This window comes from Podarcis raffonei, chromosome 8, assembly GCF_027172205.1.
Source record: "Podarcis raffonei isolate rPodRaf1 chromosome 8, rPodRaf1.pri, whole genome shotgun sequence".
Classification (NCBI taxonomy): Eukaryota; Metazoa; Chordata; class Lepidosauria; order Squamata; family Lacertidae; genus Podarcis; species Podarcis raffonei.
In genome coordinates this window covers 122,331-139,412 of record NC_070609.1, presented here as the reverse complement: position 1 = coordinate 139,412, position 17,082 = coordinate 122,331, and the positions used below count along the sequence as shown (strand labels likewise).

At 53.1% G+C, this 17,082-nt stretch overlaps 1 protein-coding gene across 3 annotated transcripts in view; it reads right to left on the bottom strand.

The window, feature by feature from the left end:
- Window positions 1-17,082, bottom strand: part of SPTBN4 (spectrin beta, non-erythrocytic 4) — a 92,929-nt gene that overhangs the window by 45,559 nt on the left and 30,288 nt on the right. For all 3 annotated transcript variants that reach the window (XM_053397593.1, XM_053397591.1, XM_053397592.1), the window contains exons 14-18: window positions 15,106-15,979; window positions 13,698-13,835; window positions 11,078-11,458; window positions 10,285-10,660; window positions 4,812-5,014 (exon numbers count right to left, since the gene is read on the bottom strand). In XM_053397593.1, coding sequence (XP_053253568.1) covers window positions 4,812-5,014; window positions 10,285-10,660; window positions 11,078-11,458; window positions 13,698-13,835; window positions 15,106-15,979 — 1,972 coding nt within the window. The remainder of the gene's footprint in view (window positions 1-4,811; window positions 5,015-10,284; window positions 10,661-11,077; window positions 11,459-13,697; window positions 13,836-15,105; window positions 15,980-17,082) is intronic.

Sequence of the window (17,082 nt, the reverse complement as noted above, 5' to 3'; positions counted from 1 at the left end):
TGTACATATTTGTAACTAAGTCTGCCTTCAGGTATCCAGCTGTGAACTAATGTGAGTAAACTTCTCTTATTAACTCTGAATAAGATTGTCGTGTTTCTTCTTTTAAGAGGGATTAACGTGGGTGGCGCTGTGGGTTAAACCACAGAGCCTAGGACTTGCTGATCAGAAGGTCGGAGGTTCGAATCCCCGCAATGGGGTGAGCTCCCGTTGCTCGGTCCCAGCTCCTGCCAACCTAGTAGTTCGAAAGCATGTCAAAGTGCAAGTAGATAAATAGGTACCGCTCTGGCGGGAAGGTAAACGGCGTTTCCATGCGCTGCTCTGGTTCGCCAGAAGCGGCTTAGTCATGCTGGCCACATGACCCGGAAGCTGTATGCCGGCTCCTTCAGCCAATAAAGCGAGATGAGCGCCGCAACCCCAGAGTCGGTCACAACTGGACCTAATGGTCAGGGGTCCCTTTACCTTTACCTTTAAGGGAACTTACCAGGAATATACAATTCAATCTGAGCCAGGCTGAATTGTATAATAGTGAGAGGCTGACACAAACCTGCAACCAGCTATCTGCTGTGCATGTAAAAAGGGGAATGTAAACTCTGCTAAGTAAAGAAACTTGTTAGCGCAAGTTAGGAAGGATATTAATAAACAATATATCCTCTCCTGCAATGATTTTGCAAAGTTTTTTGCAGATAAAGTCGCTCAGATTCGGGAAGAAGTAGACCACCGTGGGAGCAGGGCCGAGGCGAGAGAGTGGCAGAGTCCTGTCTAGTCAAATTGCGTGGGATCAGTTCCAATCTGTTACCTCCGAGGATGTGGACAGGCTGCTTGGACGAGTGAAACCAACCACCTGTCTCCTTGATCCTTGCCCATCCTGGCTCATAAAAGCTAGCCGGGAAGGGCTGGGCGATGGGCTTCGTGGGGTGGTGAATGCTTCCCACCGTGAGGGAGCCTTTCCAGACCCGCTGAAAGAGGCGGTTATTATACCGCTTCTTAAAAAACCATCTTTAGATGCGGCCACGATGGCCAACTATTGCCCAGTCTCAAATCTTCCATTCTTGGGCAAGGTGATTGAGCGAGTGGTTGCTGAACAACTCCAGGCACGCCTGGAAGAAGGGGACCATTTGGATCCCTTCCAGTCGGGATTCAGGCCTCACCATGGGACTGAAACTGCCTTGGTCGCACTGGTTGATGATCTCCGACGGGCTAGGGACAAAGGTGAGAGCTGTTTCCTAGTTCTGCTGGATCTCTCAGCGGTGTTTGATACCATCAACCATAACATCCTTCTGGACCGTCTTGAGGGGCTGGGAGCTGGGGGCACTGTCATACAGTGGTTCCGCTCCTTCCTCCTGGGCCGTGTTCAGAAAGTGGTGGTGGGGGATGAGTGTTCAGACCCCTGGGCTCTCACTTGTGGGGTGCCTCAGGGTTCTGTCCTCTCCCCCATGCTTTTCAACATCTATATGCAGCCGCTGGGAGAGATCATCAGGGGGTTTGGGCTGGGTGTTCATCAGTATGCGGATGATACCCAGCTCTACCTCTCTTTCAAATCAGAACCAGTGAAGGCGGTGAAGGTCCTGTGTGAGTGCCTGGAGGCGGTTGGAGGTTGGATGGCGGCTAACAGATTGAGGTTGAATCCTGACAAGACAGAAGTACTGTTCTTGGGGGACAGGAGGCGGGCAGGTGTGGAGGATTCCCTGGTCCTGAATGGGGTAACTGTGCCCCTGAAGGACCAGGTGCGCAGCCTGGGAGTCATTTTGGACTTACAGCTGTCCATGGAGGCACAGGTCAAATCTGTATCCAGGGCAGCTGTTTACCAGCTCCATCTGGTACGCAGACTGAGACCCTATCTGCCTGCGGACTGTCTTGCCAGAGTGATGCATGCTCTGGTTATCTCCCGCTTGGACAACTGCAATGCGCTCTATGTAGGGCTACCTTTGAAGGTGGCCCGGAAACTACAACTAATCCAGAACGCGGCAGCTAGACTGGTGACTGGGAGCGGCCGCCGAGACCACATAACACCGGTCTTAAAAAACCTACATTGGCTCCCAGTATGTTTCCGAGCACAATTCAAAGTGTTGGTGCTGACCTTTAAAGCCCTAAATGGCCTCGGCCCAGTATACCTGAAGGAGCGTCTCCCCCCCATCGTTCTGCCCGGACACTGAGATCCAGCGCCGAGGGTCTTCTGGCGATCCCCTCACTGCGAGAAGGCAAGTTACAGGGAACCAGGCAGAGGGCCTTCTCGGTAGTGGCGCCCTTCCTGTGGAATGCCCTCCCACCAGATGTCAAAGAGAACAACAACTATCAGACTTTTAGAAGACATCTGAAGGCTTTTAGGGAAGCTTTTAATGTTTGATGTATTAGAGGATTTTAATATTTTTTTGGAAGCCGCCCAGAGTGGCTGGGGAAGCCCAGCCAGATGGGCGGGGTACAAATAATAATTATTATTATTATTATTATTATTATTATTATTATTATTATTATTATTATTATCTCCTGCCTCCCTGAACTTTCCCACATCCAAGTTATGCATTTCCTACAATAAGCAACTTTTATTATTTTCTTACCTCTCTTTGCCTGTGTGATTGCAGCAGGCAAAGTCTGCTCTCTAGCCAAGATTCACTTGCCAAACAGAGCTCACTCTGCATATTTAAAGGATTCCCAATCGTAACTGACCCTGTTCTGCCAGTAACAATATAGAGCTAGAAGGATCAATGGTCTGGCTCAGCAGAAGGCAGCTTCTTCCTGTGCTCCTTTGGAAACCATCTCTTGATTCAGAACCATGAGGACTGGAATCTTGGCTTTATTTTTAAGGGAAGGGCTGTAGCTCTCCTGCCTGGCATGCAAAGAACCCAAGGTTCAACCCCCGGCATCTCCAGGTGGGACTGGGAAGGTTGTTGGAGGGCAGTGGAGACAGCAGTTGATCATTCAAGGCAATGGAGGAAACTGGGACTGAATATAGGAGCTGAGCATATTTCAGATTCAAGGTTTTGGGGGGGCAGGAAAACTGCTCCCCAACAAAGTTTTTAAACATTTTAGGATTTGCCCTGCAAAATGTTTTCTATGCCAGGAGGGGAGAAATAAACTGCAGTCGATACACCTCTCCTACAGATTGGAGGTGAGGCCAAGAGATGCGAGGTCAGCACTGGGAAGGAAGGTGGCTGATGGGGGCAAACCTGTCTTGCAGTTATCCTGAGGCTGCTTCTCTGGGGAGCGGAGGGAGACTAATGCAGAAAGAGAGGGTCTTGTGACCCCCCCTCCCCCACGGAAGACTGGGCGAGGCCAGTGTGTGTTCTGAGGCCCAGAGACAACCGGCTCAGGACCGCAATACCTCCAGGACAGCCTCTTCCCATATGAACTTACCTGGACCCTGAGATCATCTTCTGAGGCCCCATCAGTGTGCCACCTCCTCGAGAGGTTTGGGGGTGGCAACATGAGAACAGGACCTTTTCTGCAGTGGCTCCCCATCTGTGGAATGCTCTCCCCAGGGAAGTTTGCCTGGTGCTTTTATTATACACCTTTAGGTGCCAGGCAAAAACGTTCCGTTTCAACCAGGACTTTGCCTGACTTGATCTACATCCTATACAACTCCTCAAAAGATTCCATCAACGGTGTCTCCGAAAAATTCTACACATCACTTGGGAAGACAGGTGAACTAATGCCAGTGTGCTGGAAGAAGCAAAGATCACCAATGTTGAAGCAATGATTCTTCAACATCAACTTCGTTGGACTGGTCATGTTGTGCGGATGCCTGATGATCGTCTTCCAAAGCAACTACTCTATTCCGAACTTAAAAATGGAAAGCGTAGTGCTGGTGGTCAACAAAAGAGGTTCAAAGACTCTCTCAAGGCAATTTTTTAAAAATGTAGTATAAACCCCAACAATTGGGAAACACTGGCCTGCGAGCGCTCCAGTTGGAGAACAGCCTTGACCAAAGGTGTCCTGGGCTTTGAAGACACTCGAACTCAGGACGCAAGGGAGAAATGTGCTAAGAGGAAGGCAGGCTTGGCAAATCCACACCATGATCAACCAGCCTGGGAACCAATGCCCCCACTGTGGAAGGACGTGTGGATCCAGAACTGGCCTCCACAGTCATTTACGGACTCACTGTTAAAACTGTGTTTATGGAAGACAATCTTACTCGGCTATGAGGGATCGCCAAAGAAGAGAAGAGAAAGAAGAAGAAGAAGACGACATTCTATACCCTTTTTAAAATGCTGGCTCTTGGCGGAGGGTTATTGGGTTGTTTTTATTTTGATTTTATGTATTTGATATCTTATGTGAACCGCCCTGAGACCTTTGGGTATAGGGGCTATAGAAATTCAATATAAATAAACAAATAAACTGCTTTCAAGAAACCCTGCAGTGTAGTCCAGTCTTATTCTCTGCCTCTTAAGTGAATTCAGCGCACCAGAAGAGCCTGCTGGATCAGGCAAAAGGGCTCCCACCTAGTCGGGCACCCTTTTCTTCCCCCCTTAGGGAAAACCCACACGCAGGATCTGAGCCTCAGAGAAGCAGTGCTTCCTCTGGAGGTGGCGGCAGAGCAGAGCCATCCTGGCTTGGAGCCACGGATCCTCCTCTCCCCCCTGAATTTGTCTCACCCTCTTTTTGGCGCCTCCTGCAGCTGTGAGTTCCACAGTTTAACTAACTCTGCCCCTGCAGCCACTTTCAGGCAGACGTATTTTGTGCTCCAAGAGATCTGCAGGAACCCATAATGAAGGCCAGCAACCAGCAGTTGTGCACTTGTCACTCTAACCTTAAACTATACATATATCTAAGGCTCTCAGCATCCCCCCGGACACCCCCCCCCCCCGGTTCCTTACTTTGCCCGGAGGCCGTCCATCTTCTCCTTCACCCTCTGGCCATAGATGTTGCCCTGGCGGATGAGGCTCTCGCCCGCCTTGAGGGCCGTGGTGGTCTTCTGCATGTTGAGGTCCATGGTGGTCATGAAGTCCTTGTGCTTCTTGATGGCCTTCTCCACCCCCTCCACCGTCACGGGCAGCTCAGTGTGCGCCAGGGTGGTTTCCTGAAAGAAAGGAGGCGAGAGTTTCCATCGGCCCCGACTCTACTGCTATTTCGGCCAAACGTCCAAAACCATCGCTGCTCGCTTTTCTGTACTCATAATTTCATTGCTTTGTCTTTCCTGCGAATGGCTTCGAAGTTTTCTCCGCAATCGAGCAGCGTAAAACTTTTATGAAATAAAAAAAGTCGGAAACGAGGATGAAAGCAGGGCCAGGTAAATAAGAATAGGCTGCTTGGAAGGCAAAGGCTTGGAAGAGCCAGGAGCTCAGAGAGCCAGGAGGGCCCGTCTTTGGGGGGCAGGAGCTCAGATCAAGGGGGGCTGTTGAGAAGGACCCCAGAGCAGCAGGAGGGTCTCTGGAGCTTCTGGCTGCTGGAGATGGCCTCTCAGTTGCCATTCCACCCACCGACCCCCAGACCCAAGGCTGTGAGCAGAGGGGGAAAGGCAAGAGGAGAGGGTCCCGGGACAAACACAGAACAGGGCCAGGGCCGGATTGAGGTTTGATGTGGCCCCCAGCTCCCGAAGGCAATGGGGCCCTTGATATGTCCAGCTGTCCTTTGTCAACAACAAATTGTCGCTGTTTTTTTGTGTTGAACAGGACCGTCTTACCCATAGGGGTGTGGGGCACCTGGGCACTGGGCTCTCAGGGGCGCCAGGCCAAGAGTCCGGGGCCCAAGAGTTGAGTCCAGGGAAGAGCCAGCCCGTTGGTCAGAGTGCCGCGGTGGGCTCTTCTGTGCCGCGAGTTTGGGGGCGACCGAGCCAGTGAGACGCTGAGGTGGCTGGCTGGCTCCACCCTCCTGCACACCTGGGAATGGGCAGCCGGGGGGGGGACCGGACAGATCTTTGCACCCCGGCGCTGCATATGCTTGAGACAGCCCTGGTGCTGGAACATATGCTATGTGGTAATTGATGGACTGAATAGGTATCTGAAGCCTTTTGCCCATGTTGTGCTGCAACCAGTCCACGCAGAATGTCGGCACCCTATATATAGAAAGGAGCAAACCAGGGATATTTCAGGGGGCAGACGAGCAGGCGGGGCCCATCCCAGGAGCCAATTTCTTTGAATGTTTTGGGGGCCCCCAAGAGAGTGGGGCCCTAAGCTAGAGCTGGTTAGGTGATACGTAAATCTGGCAGTGCTGTGGGCAATGAGGAAGAATCACGTCCCAAAACCTCCTGCTCCAACGCCAACCTAAGAATGTAAGAGCACAATAGGAGCCCATCTAGTCCAGCTTTCCCGTTGGGTGACCAGATGCCCACTATGGGAAGCCTGGAAGGATTTCAGCTCAACCGCCACTCTCCTCTCCTCTTCTGGTTTCCAGAAACTGGGATTTGGAAACTTTCCTGCCTCCGAAGCAGAGCAGAGCCATCCTGGCTAGGAGCCCTCAAATGCCCCTCCGCCTCCAGGAATTTCTCCCACCCTCTTTTCAAGCCACCCAGAGGGGTGCCCTTGCTGTCTCCTGTGGGAGGGAGTTCCAGAGTTTAACTCTGTGTGAAGGCGGCCTTCCTTTCACCTGTCCTGGACCTTCCAGTGTTCACCTTCCTTGGACATCCATGAGTTCCCTCTCCCCTTCTCTAGGCTGTGCATCATGAACTCCTGCCATGCCACCTCTGACTTGCCCTTTCTCTCAGCTGAAAAGTCCCACGGCAAGAGAAGCCAGGAGTCCCCTCCCCCCAGCTCCTGCCCTGGCCGTGACCCTCTTTGCCTCCTTCCCCCCCCACCCGGCACGATCCCAGGGCCCCCCTGGCAGCCTGGCCCCCTCCCCGCTTCTCCTGCGTATGCAGAGGCCATCTGTGCCAAGGGAGGCGAGCGACAGCTGCTGTCTTGCCCTGTGCGGGCGGCAGTGAGGATGGCAAAGGGCACTTGGATGCCCACCTCTCGGCCCACTTCTCCAAAGGGGAAAAGCAGCTGCCCCCCACTTCTGCCTACAGCCGCGGGGTGGGAACCCTTGTAAGGAAGGCAGGAGGAGAGCAGACTCCCATTTCGACCCCCTCCCAGGGCAAGCCTCTTGCCGGGCTGGCCATGTTGGGGGGCTGCAAGTCTGCTGTGAGGCCTTCAGATACACGGGAAAAAGACCTGGACATGCAGATAAAGGATTCCAGGTGGCAGACCGAGAATCAGAGAGTTGGAAGGGACCTCCAAGAGCCATCTAGTCCAACCTGCTACAATGCAGGAATCACAACTAAAAACAATTTTACAAGTTGTTGGTCCTTGTTTCTCAATTTGATCCCTTTACATGGTTTTGTACGTTTTGTGATATTTTATGCAGTTCTTTTTACTGAGTATAGTTTAGTCATTCTTGTAACTGTTAACTGTAAACTGCTTCATTATTATTTGCTGATATTTAATTTTACTGTTCGCTATTATATGCTAATGGATTATTGAAGATTGCTTTATTTGATATAAGTTGTTTATTTTAAATACTTCCTACTACCGGATCGAATAAATAGGTGTGTGATCTTTGCTGTCTGTTTTGCTGTCAGCTGCCTTGTGTAAAGTGATATAGAAAGGCAGAATACAAATTAAAAGTGAAACGAAATGAATTCCCCCCACCCTATTATGTTTTTATTGTAATTTTACTGGTGTTAGCTGCCCTGAGCCTGGCTCTGGCCTGGGAGCGCAGGATATAAATAAAAAATTATTATTATTATTATTATTATTTATTAAAACATCCTTGGCAGATGGCCACCCAACCTCTGCTTACAACCTTCAAGGAAGGAGAGGGAGTTCCACCGCTCTCGCCACCAGAGATTTCTTCCCGTTTGAATCCCCTTCTGGCCCCTCAGGGGGTCTTGGGATGCTGCTGCCCCCTGGGCTCCTGCTGGTTAATGCATCAGTGACAGCTAATGGACTGGCAGAGCCCCTTTGGGCCTCTAGGGCTGGGGGTGGAAGAGGCTAAATTTTTAATAGCAAGGTGTCTGGGCTAAAGGTGGAGATGGGGGAGGGGGCCCCTTGAGCCCCAGACAACGGAGGGACGGGCGACCCCCCCAGGCGCTCTCCGCTTCCCCCTGACTGCCTGCCTCCCTGGACGGCTTCCTGGCATTTGGCGCCAGCTCCCGCTGAGCCCCAGCTGCAAAGTGACAGCCAGACCGACTCAATGGTGCATGAGAGCGAGTGCGGCCAGCAAGGCGGCTGCAGGAGCCACGAGCCTTTGAGATGCGCCCGGGCGGAAGGATGCGCCGTTTAGCTCCGCTTTGCAAAGCCAGAGAGGGCCGGAGGGGCCGGGGGCAGGAGGAGAGGGGGCAGCCGAGGCTCCAGAAGGGCCACTCCAGTGCCGGATTTACGTATACGCTCAACAAGCTCTAGCTTAGGGTCCCAGTCTCTGCTTAAAAACCTCCAAGCTCAGACATTCTCCTGCGCAAACCTCCCTGAAAAATGGAGGCGGCGATGTTCTTGCAAAACTCCTCTCCAAGGGGCTGCTCTGGAGGAGAACTCCCCCCTTTGCGACGCTCCATGATTTGACAGTTAACAGCCTCTGTACAAAGAACGTACGACCAACCGTAATTGCTGGTCATCATCTCACCCAAACGCCTTATTAATGGGAATGAAAAGGCGAACAATTACCTGCCAGCAATTAGCAACTGATTGATAAATGGCCTCCTTGCACACCGCAAGTCCCAAGCAGCCAGCTAAATCTTGCTACTTGGGCCTGAAAGCCGACTCGAAAGCCGCCTGCTAAATCTCTGAAAAGGAGCTTTTGCTGCTCAGAAAAGCTGAGCCAGAATCATCCCTCTCCAGTGGCTTCAACCCGGGAGGGCTTTAGTTCGCGGTCGTCCATTCCCAATGCCCCAGAAGAGGCTTGGCCAACCTGGTCCTCTCTGGACGTCTTGGACTCCCATCAGCAACAGGAGTGCGACGCCAGGAGCAGCACAGCTCTTCTGGCTGGGGCTGGTGGGACTGCAGTCAATTATTATTATTATTATTATTAATAAATAAATAAATAAATAAATAATTTATACCCCACCCATCAGGCTGGGTTTCCCCAGCCACTCTGGGCAGCTCCCAGCAAAATATTAGGTAAAGGTAAAGGTACCCCTGCCCGTACGGGCCAGTCTTGCCAGACTCTAGGGTTGTGCGCCCATCTCACTCTATAGGCCGGGGGGCCAGCGCTGTCCGCAGACACTTCCGGGTCACGTGGCCAGCATGACAAGCTGCATCTGGCGAGCCAGCGCAGCACACGGAACGCCGTTTACCTTCCCGCTAGTAAGCGGTCCCTATTTATCTACTTGCACCCGGGGGTGCTTTCGAACTGCTAGGTTGGCAGGCGCTGGGACCGAGCAACGGGAGCGCACCCCGCCGCGGGGATTCGAACCGCCGACCTTTCGATTGGCAAGTCCTAGGCGCTGAGGCTTTAACCCACAGCGCCACCCGCGTCCCTTCAGCAAAATATTAAAATACAGTAATTCATCAAATATTAAAAGCTTCCCTAAACAGACTTCTGGAGGGAAGCAGCTGTCCCAGGAGGAGGGAAGAATCCCTGCAAGGACAGGAGGTTGTACCCGATGGGCCACCGGCCTGGTCCAGCAGCCAGGCTCTTCTTAGGCCCTCGTAGAACCTGCAGGTCCAGAGACAGTTTACCTCACTTCCTAGGTGGTTGGTGGTATTTGACTCCTGCAAGAACAGCACGCTGGACTAGGAGGTTTGCTAGCATTAAGCAGCCAAGCTCTTCCCTGGTCCTGAATGGGGTAACTGTGCCCCTGAAGAACCAGGTGCACAGCCTGGGAGTCATTTTGGACTCACAGCTGTCCATGGAGGTGCAGGTCAAGTCTGTGTCCAGGGCAGCTATTTACCAGTTCTATTTGGTATGCAGAATGAGACCCTCCCTGCCCGCAGACTGTCTGGCCAGAGTGGTGCATGCTTTAGTTATCTCCCACTTGGACTACTGCAATGCGCTCTACGTGGGGCTACCTTTGAAGGTGACCTGGAAACTGCAATTAATCCAGAATGCAGCAGCTAGACTGGTGACCTCAATCCATTAGCCATGGGGGGCACAGCAGCTTGAGCTCCCGGAGAAAAAGGCGGGATTTAAATGCAGCAACTAAACGCAATAACATTTCTTCCGATTAATAATAATAATAATAATAATTTATTATTTATACCCCGCCCATCTGGCTGGGCCTCCCCAGCCACTCTGGGCAGCTTCCACAGAGACCAAAAATACACTAAAATGTCACACATTAAAAACTTCCCTAAACAGGGCTGCCTGAAGATGTCTTCTGAATGTCAGGTAGTTGTTTGCAAAGCCCCAGGCGCTGTGTGTTTGGGAGCCCAGCGTTACCTGGTTGTAGAGGCAGACCTCGGCCTGCTTGGCGTCCCGCAGGAAGAGGAAGAAGATGTGGGCTTGGACCAGGACCTCCCGCCGGTTCTCCCACATGTCCAGCAGCTTGTTCCAGCCCACGTCCAGCTTCTGCAGCCACTGCTGGAGGGAGAGGTAGGGCAGGTCGGCCTCCTCCAGCGCCAGCACGTCGTTGACGGCCTGGATCTTGGCGTAGTCCTCCTCGTAGCGGTTGATCTCCTCCTTGAGGGAGGCGTGGTGGTTCAGCAGCCGCTCGGCCTCCGCCAGGTTGCCCGGCAGCTCCTCCGAGGCCACGGCTGCCTGCGTCTTCACCAGCCACGTCAGGAAGCTGTCCAGGTCCTGGATGAACTGCTGTAGCCTGGAAGGAAGAAGAGGGGCAGGAGGAGGTCAGGGGACACCTGGGCTGGAGGGGAACGTGATCCGTGAGAGGCAGTCAAGATTCCTTGAAATGCTAGAGAAGACGTGCGAGAGAATGTTTGGTCCAACCTAAAGTTGTATAATGAAGGCACCAGGCAAACTTCCCTGGGGAGAGCATTCCACAGACGGGGAGCCACTGCAGAGAAGGCCCCGTTCTTGTGTTGCCACCCTCCGCACCTCTCGAGGAGGAGGCACAAGAAGAAGGGCCTCAGAAGATGACTTCAGGGTCTGGGTAGGTTGAGATGTTCTCCAGAGGCCTCACTTCCCCCTGCTCCTGAGGACTCCCCACCCCCAGACCCCAACCCCTCTGCCCACTTAGGCAGGAGACCCTCTCTTCTCCCCGCTGAGCCTGGCTGACCTGCTGGCCACGGTGAGCGAGTCCTCGCAGCCCTGCAGGGTCCTCTTGAGGGCCTCCCACTCCTCGCTGATCTCCTCGAACTGCAGGAGGATCTCCATGGCTTGGCCCGGGTGGGTGTTGGCCAGCAGCTCCCCCTCCTGCTGCAGCTCGATGAGCCTGGGTTCGAGGACCACCAGGGCGGCCTCCATGGTGGAGAGGCGGCGCTGCAGGGAGAGGACGCTGCCCAAGTCGCCGCTGTTGTACTGCGTGGACTCGACGGCTCGCCGCTTCTCCCGGATCTGCGACTTGATCTCGTTGCACTCCAGAAGGTAGTTCTGGATCTTCAGGATGGAGTTGAGGTGGTCTTTGCGGTGCTCCACCAGCTCCACCACCCGGTTCCACCTGGAAAGAAGAGCCTGCTGATGGGGCCAAAGGGGGCCCATCGGACCCACAGGGGCCAAACCATGGGGCTTTCTGCAAGCAGCTCTCCCGGGGCTTCCAGCACAGAAAGCAGGGCTGCCCGCAACGGCTGGAGGTGCAGCAAAGCCCTCTCCTCCTCCATTAATTGGATTAATCCTCTTTTAAAACCATCCACAGTTTAACTCTACACTGTGTGAATAAACCTGGCTTCCCCAACCTCAGCCCTCCAGATGTTTATGATCCCTAGCTAGCAGTGCCAGCAGTCAGGGATGCTGGGAATTGTAGTCTCAAAACACCTGGTGGGCTGAGTTTGAGGAAGCCTGGATTCCTCCAAAATCCACCTTCATGGGATGCCCCTTGGATCTATGGAAGCTGTCCTATCAAAGTTCTTCGGGCAAATTCTCTCTGTCCCCCCCCCCCCGGCCCCTGTGTCCCAAACGCATCATTGTGCCTATAGGCTAATCTTCCCTCTGTAGAATTACAGATCTGGCATAGGACACTTAACTCTTGGCTTCGCCTAAACTCAAAATTCCCCAGTCTAATATCCCTAGTGCTGCAAGATTGTCACAAGAGCGCCTGGACTAAAATTGTCTATCAAAAACTTCACCCTTGTGGTTTATCACCACAACAGCTACTCACTTTGAGTTTTAGTAAAGCAAAAACGCCTAAATGATATCGAGTGTCAGAACAGCTTGGCCACAGTCAGGAAATTTTGTCCTTGGTGTGGCTATTTTCCACCTTCCCATTTTGACTCTCTGGCACCCTATCTGCACAACTGAGCAATCCTAAAATATAGATGCGCTTTTACTCTCGCAAGATTGAATGTCTTGCCCTTGGCTGGACTTGGGGGACAATGCCAACAGATTCCACACGAAAACCGCTCATGTCCCTGTCCAAATCGGGGGCACATGACCCTCTGGCCTGCCCTCTTTATAAAGACTTGAGGAATGCGGACATCACCCCTCTTTTATTGCCCATTCCGGGTCGCCCAGCCACTGCCCCAGGGTCCTTTCTCTTGGCAGATCCAGATGGGCAGGTGACAACAAAGGTGGCAAGATTTTTAGCTGGGGCAATTAGAATAAGATCCACTATTTGACTGCTGATTCAAAACCCCAAAATGTATTTGATATAATTGACTTTTTATTTCTATTCTTTATATATCGCATTGCTGTTCTATTGCTATGACCGATGGCAGACACAAATAAAGATTCATTCATTCCACCTTCATGGGATGTCCCTGAGTTCTAGTGTTAAGAGAAAAACTTTCCGCTTTCTTCATGTCAGGCCTCATTTTGCAAACTTCTCTCAGGCTCGCCTTTTCTCAAAAGCCCCATCTTTTCTCTCCATCCCTTGATCAAGAAGGGAGAAAGCAGACTCTCACCTGGTCGCCTCTGGCGAGTTGAGATGGCCTCTAAGCGACCAGAGCAGGGGAGCCTGGCAAAAATGATCCCTGTCTCTCTCTCTCCCCTCATTTTTCAGTCCACAAAAGTCAATGCCTCTGTGGGCTGGGGGCTTGGGGGGACCTGTGCGCAGCTTTGTGGGGGTCTTTGATTTAAGGAGAAAGGGGAAAGAGAGAGGAAGGGGGGATTGGGGCCTGGGGAGGTGCTTGCAAAGGCAACACATGCAGCAGGGTCCTCGCAAGGGGAAAGACGGGTGGCAGAGAGAGATGGCTCCCTCAGGGGTCCCATGTGCCCTTTTGCGCACAGTGGCGCTGTGACATTTTGCTGCAGCAAAGGGGGTGGGGTGGGGGGTGGACAGACGTCCAATTATCCTCGTAGGACGAGGGGCCCCTCAGGGCTTCAGCCAAACGAGAAGCAGCAATGAGCCAAATGAGAGGTGGCTGCTTTTGAGGCCCCCCAGGGCGGAGGTGGCAAAGCGGACAGGGGACAGTCCTCTAAAGAGAGCAGAGGCGGTGGGGAGGGCTCTCCGAGGACAGGCCTCCCTCGTCCCTTCTGCACTCTGCTTGCGGGGGCAGCGGGAGGGGACTCCGCCATCTCAGGGGTCCAGCCGGGCGAAGGAAGCCAGTCCGCCTCACTTAATGGGGCCAGTGTGCCCTGCTTACTGCCAGCCCACATCTGGGCTACAGAAAGCCCACTGCCCCCCCAGTCAGGAAAGCCCTACGCTCAGATCTCTGCGGCTGGCTGAGCCTCCTCTGAGCAAAGCACTCTGTGCATGCTCCAGTGAGCTGCCCTCGTCCTTCAGCGCAAGGGATGCTTTGTACCTGCTGTTCAGGTGGTCCTGGCAGGAGCGGACCTCGGAGGAGCTGGGGTGGCCCCCGTCCACCAGCTGCTGCACTATCTGGTTGACGTCCAGGATGCGGCCCATCAGGCTGTTCATCTCTTGGTCGAGGCTTTCGAACCTGCGGAGGAAGACGGGGGAGACCCATTAGGGCAGAAAGGGGCAGAAAGAGGGCAGCCCCCAGCCCAGGAGCTCTGGCCTTCCACTCTATTCCAGGAGGTGGCCGGGCGTCCTTCCCAGAGGGCAGCTCTCTTCCTCCATCCCATCGGGCCATTTTCTGGTTCTCCCTCCCTCCAGAATCCCATCAGAAACCCATTGAGATATGAAGCCCATAACCGCTCGGGACCAGTCTATCTGTGAGGGGCCTTGCCCCATATACATCCACTTGTGGGATGTCATGCATAAGTAGCAGTCAAGTACAACATTCCTTGTTTTCCTAGAGTGGACATGCAAGGGGTTGTTTGGACCAGCCAGTCAAAAGCTTTCTGTTTCCTCCTGGCCTGGAGCATCCTTCTTCTTGCATGTGACTAGAGGTGGGCGTGGCCTTACCTGTCCAGGTAACAAAGGGACAAGGCATGCTACCACATTCTCTCTCTCTGACTTCCTCCATCGTTGGAGCAGCTTTTTAGCTAGAGATGCTCTGTTAGCTTTCAGCCAACAGAGGACACTTGGATTACCCCCATATGGGATAGATCCACATGTTTATATTTATAACTAAGTCTGCCTTCAGGGATCCAACTGGGAACTGATGATTCGTGAGTAAACCTCTTTTATATACTTGACACAAGACTGTGGCGTGTTTATTCTTTTAAGAGGAATATAAGGGAAATTACCAGGGACCTAATAGTGAGAGGCTTACACAAGCCTGCAACCAGCTCCCCGCCATGCGTTTAAAAGGGGAATGTGAAACTCTGCTAAGTAAAGAGAGCCAGTGTGGTGTAGTGGTTAAGAGCGGTAGTCTCGTAATCTGGGGAACCGGGTTCGCGTCTCCGCTCCTCCACATGCAGCTGCTGGGTGACCTTGGGCCAGTCACACTTCTTTGAAGTCTCTCAGCCCCACTCACCTCACAGAGTGTTTGTTGTGGGGGAGGAAGGGGAAGGAGAATGTTAGCTGCTTTGAGACTCCTGAAGGGGAGTGAAAGGCGGGATATCAAATCCAAACTCTAAAGGGACTTGCTAGCGCAAATTAGGAGGGATATTAATAAGCAATCTATCCTCTGACCATTCCCACAGGGCGAAGGGCAGCAGCAGGGGCAATGCCAGAGGACGGAACCAGGGTCTTTCTGCCTGCCAGGCAGGTGCCGCCCCCTGAGCCCCAGCCTGGATTTCTCTGCACAAGCTGCCCTCCCACCAGCTGTGATGCCAGGATCCGCCCCCTTCCGCTGCCCTTACCGGTGCTGCACCACCTCCACGTCCTCCAGCTTCTGGGGCACCTCCATGCGGTTGAGCCACTGCTCCTTCTCGTCGATCCAGACCTCACAGGCGTTGACCTCGCCAAACATGCGGTAGACGGCCAGGGCGTCCTGGAGCCACTGGCGCCGCAGGACGGCCACCTCGGCCACCTCCCCGTACAGCTGCTCCACCTCCACGATGCGCACCTGGACGTCCACCAGCTCGTGGTACTCGGGCGCCAGGGCGGCCAGCTGGGTGCGCAGCGCCAGGACGGTCCCCCGGTGCTGGTCAATCTCCTCGGCCACGCCCTTGTGCTTCTTGACCAGCGACTGGGTGGAGTACTCGTCGTGGCCAAAGTCGTCGCTGGAGACCAGGCGGTAGGCATCCTGCAGCCACACCACCAGGTCCTCCGTGTCGGCGCTGAACTGGTGGAAGGCGAGGGCCTCCTGCAGCTTCCGCAGGTGGGCGGCCGCCAGCTCCTCCAGCTTCTTCCAGTGCTGACGCACCTCGCGGGTCTTCTCCTGGATGGCGCCCGGCGCGCCCTGCCTGCGAAGCAGGACCTGCTCTCCCCGGCGCATGGCCGTCTGCAGCAGAGAGCGGCGCCCGCCCAGCTCGCCCAGGAGGATGCTGTGCTTGCTGAGCAGCTTGGCCACACTGTTGAGGTCCTTGCCGTAGCCGCAAGGGGAGGACAGGATGCGCTCCTTCTCGCGCACCCAGGCCTCCGCCTCCTCCATCTCCTGGAAGAAGGACCACAGCTGGCGGGATGCTTCCAGCTCCTGCCGCCGCTTGGAGGCCAGCTCCTGCAGCTGCTCCAGGCAGCTCTGGACGTGGCTGACCCGGTTGCAGATGACCTGCGGGTCGCAGGGCTGGTAGCCTGCGGGGGGAGGAGGGGGAAGCAGGAAGGGGCGGGTGAGTGTTGGAAGCGCAAAGAAAAAGGCACTTTTTTCATATGTGGTGGAACTGCAAAATCATCAAAAGTTTTGGAGAAATGATTTAGAATGAAATGAAAAAAATGTTGAAGACCACATTAGTTAAAAAGCCAGAAGCATTTTTGTTAGGCGTTACAAGTCAAGACTTGCCAAAAGAAAAGAAGAAGTTATTTATTGTGTGCAACAACGGCAGCTAGGATTTTACTAGCCCAGAAATGGGAAGACAACAAGACGCCAACTAACGAAGAATGGCAGGAAAAACTGATGGAATATGGCAAAGTTAACCCGAAAACTTAGAGACAAGGAGAACAGAGCCCTTAAAAAAGACTGGGAACCATTTATGTCATACTTACAAAAAAACTATAAAGAAATGGACTTGCTAGCAGGGTTTGACTAACAACTTACAATTAATAACATAGAAATTAAGAGGTGAAAACTGGAAAATAATAAAGTGTTAGAGGTGTGCTATAAAAAGGTTAAGAATATAATAATATTTAAATTAAAGATTGTAATATTAAGGTAAATTGAAACAAGCAGGGGAAGCAAATATTTAAGAACCAGAAAAGGAAGTTGAAGGAAGTCTTGGGGGCGGGGTGGAGGGGGGTGGGGAATTGTATTGTATTTTGTTTCTGAAATAATGTTGAATGTGACTGATAACATTTAACAAAAAGTATTTTTTTAAAAAGAGAGTCAAAGCAGCAGGAGGAAGACGAGGGGGGAAGGAAGCACACTCTCTCTTTCTTTCTCTCTCTCTCTTGTCTCTGCTACTGTGGGTCTTGGGGTGCTCCTGGCCCAGGGGTCAGGGACTCCCCAGACTCCACTCCTGCCCCCACCAGGCCAAAGCAGGCCGGTGTCCGGCGTCTGGGAACCCAATCCGTCCCCTGGTGACAGCCAGGAAGCAGATCAACAAGAGGAGTTCTTACCAAGTAATTTATCCCATCGTTCACAGAGAGACACAAAGGACGGCAGCCTCCCTAAAATAATGGCGTTGCTCCAGATGAAGTCCCCCCCCCCGTCTCTCCTATTCTAGATCATTCCTTTGTCGGCT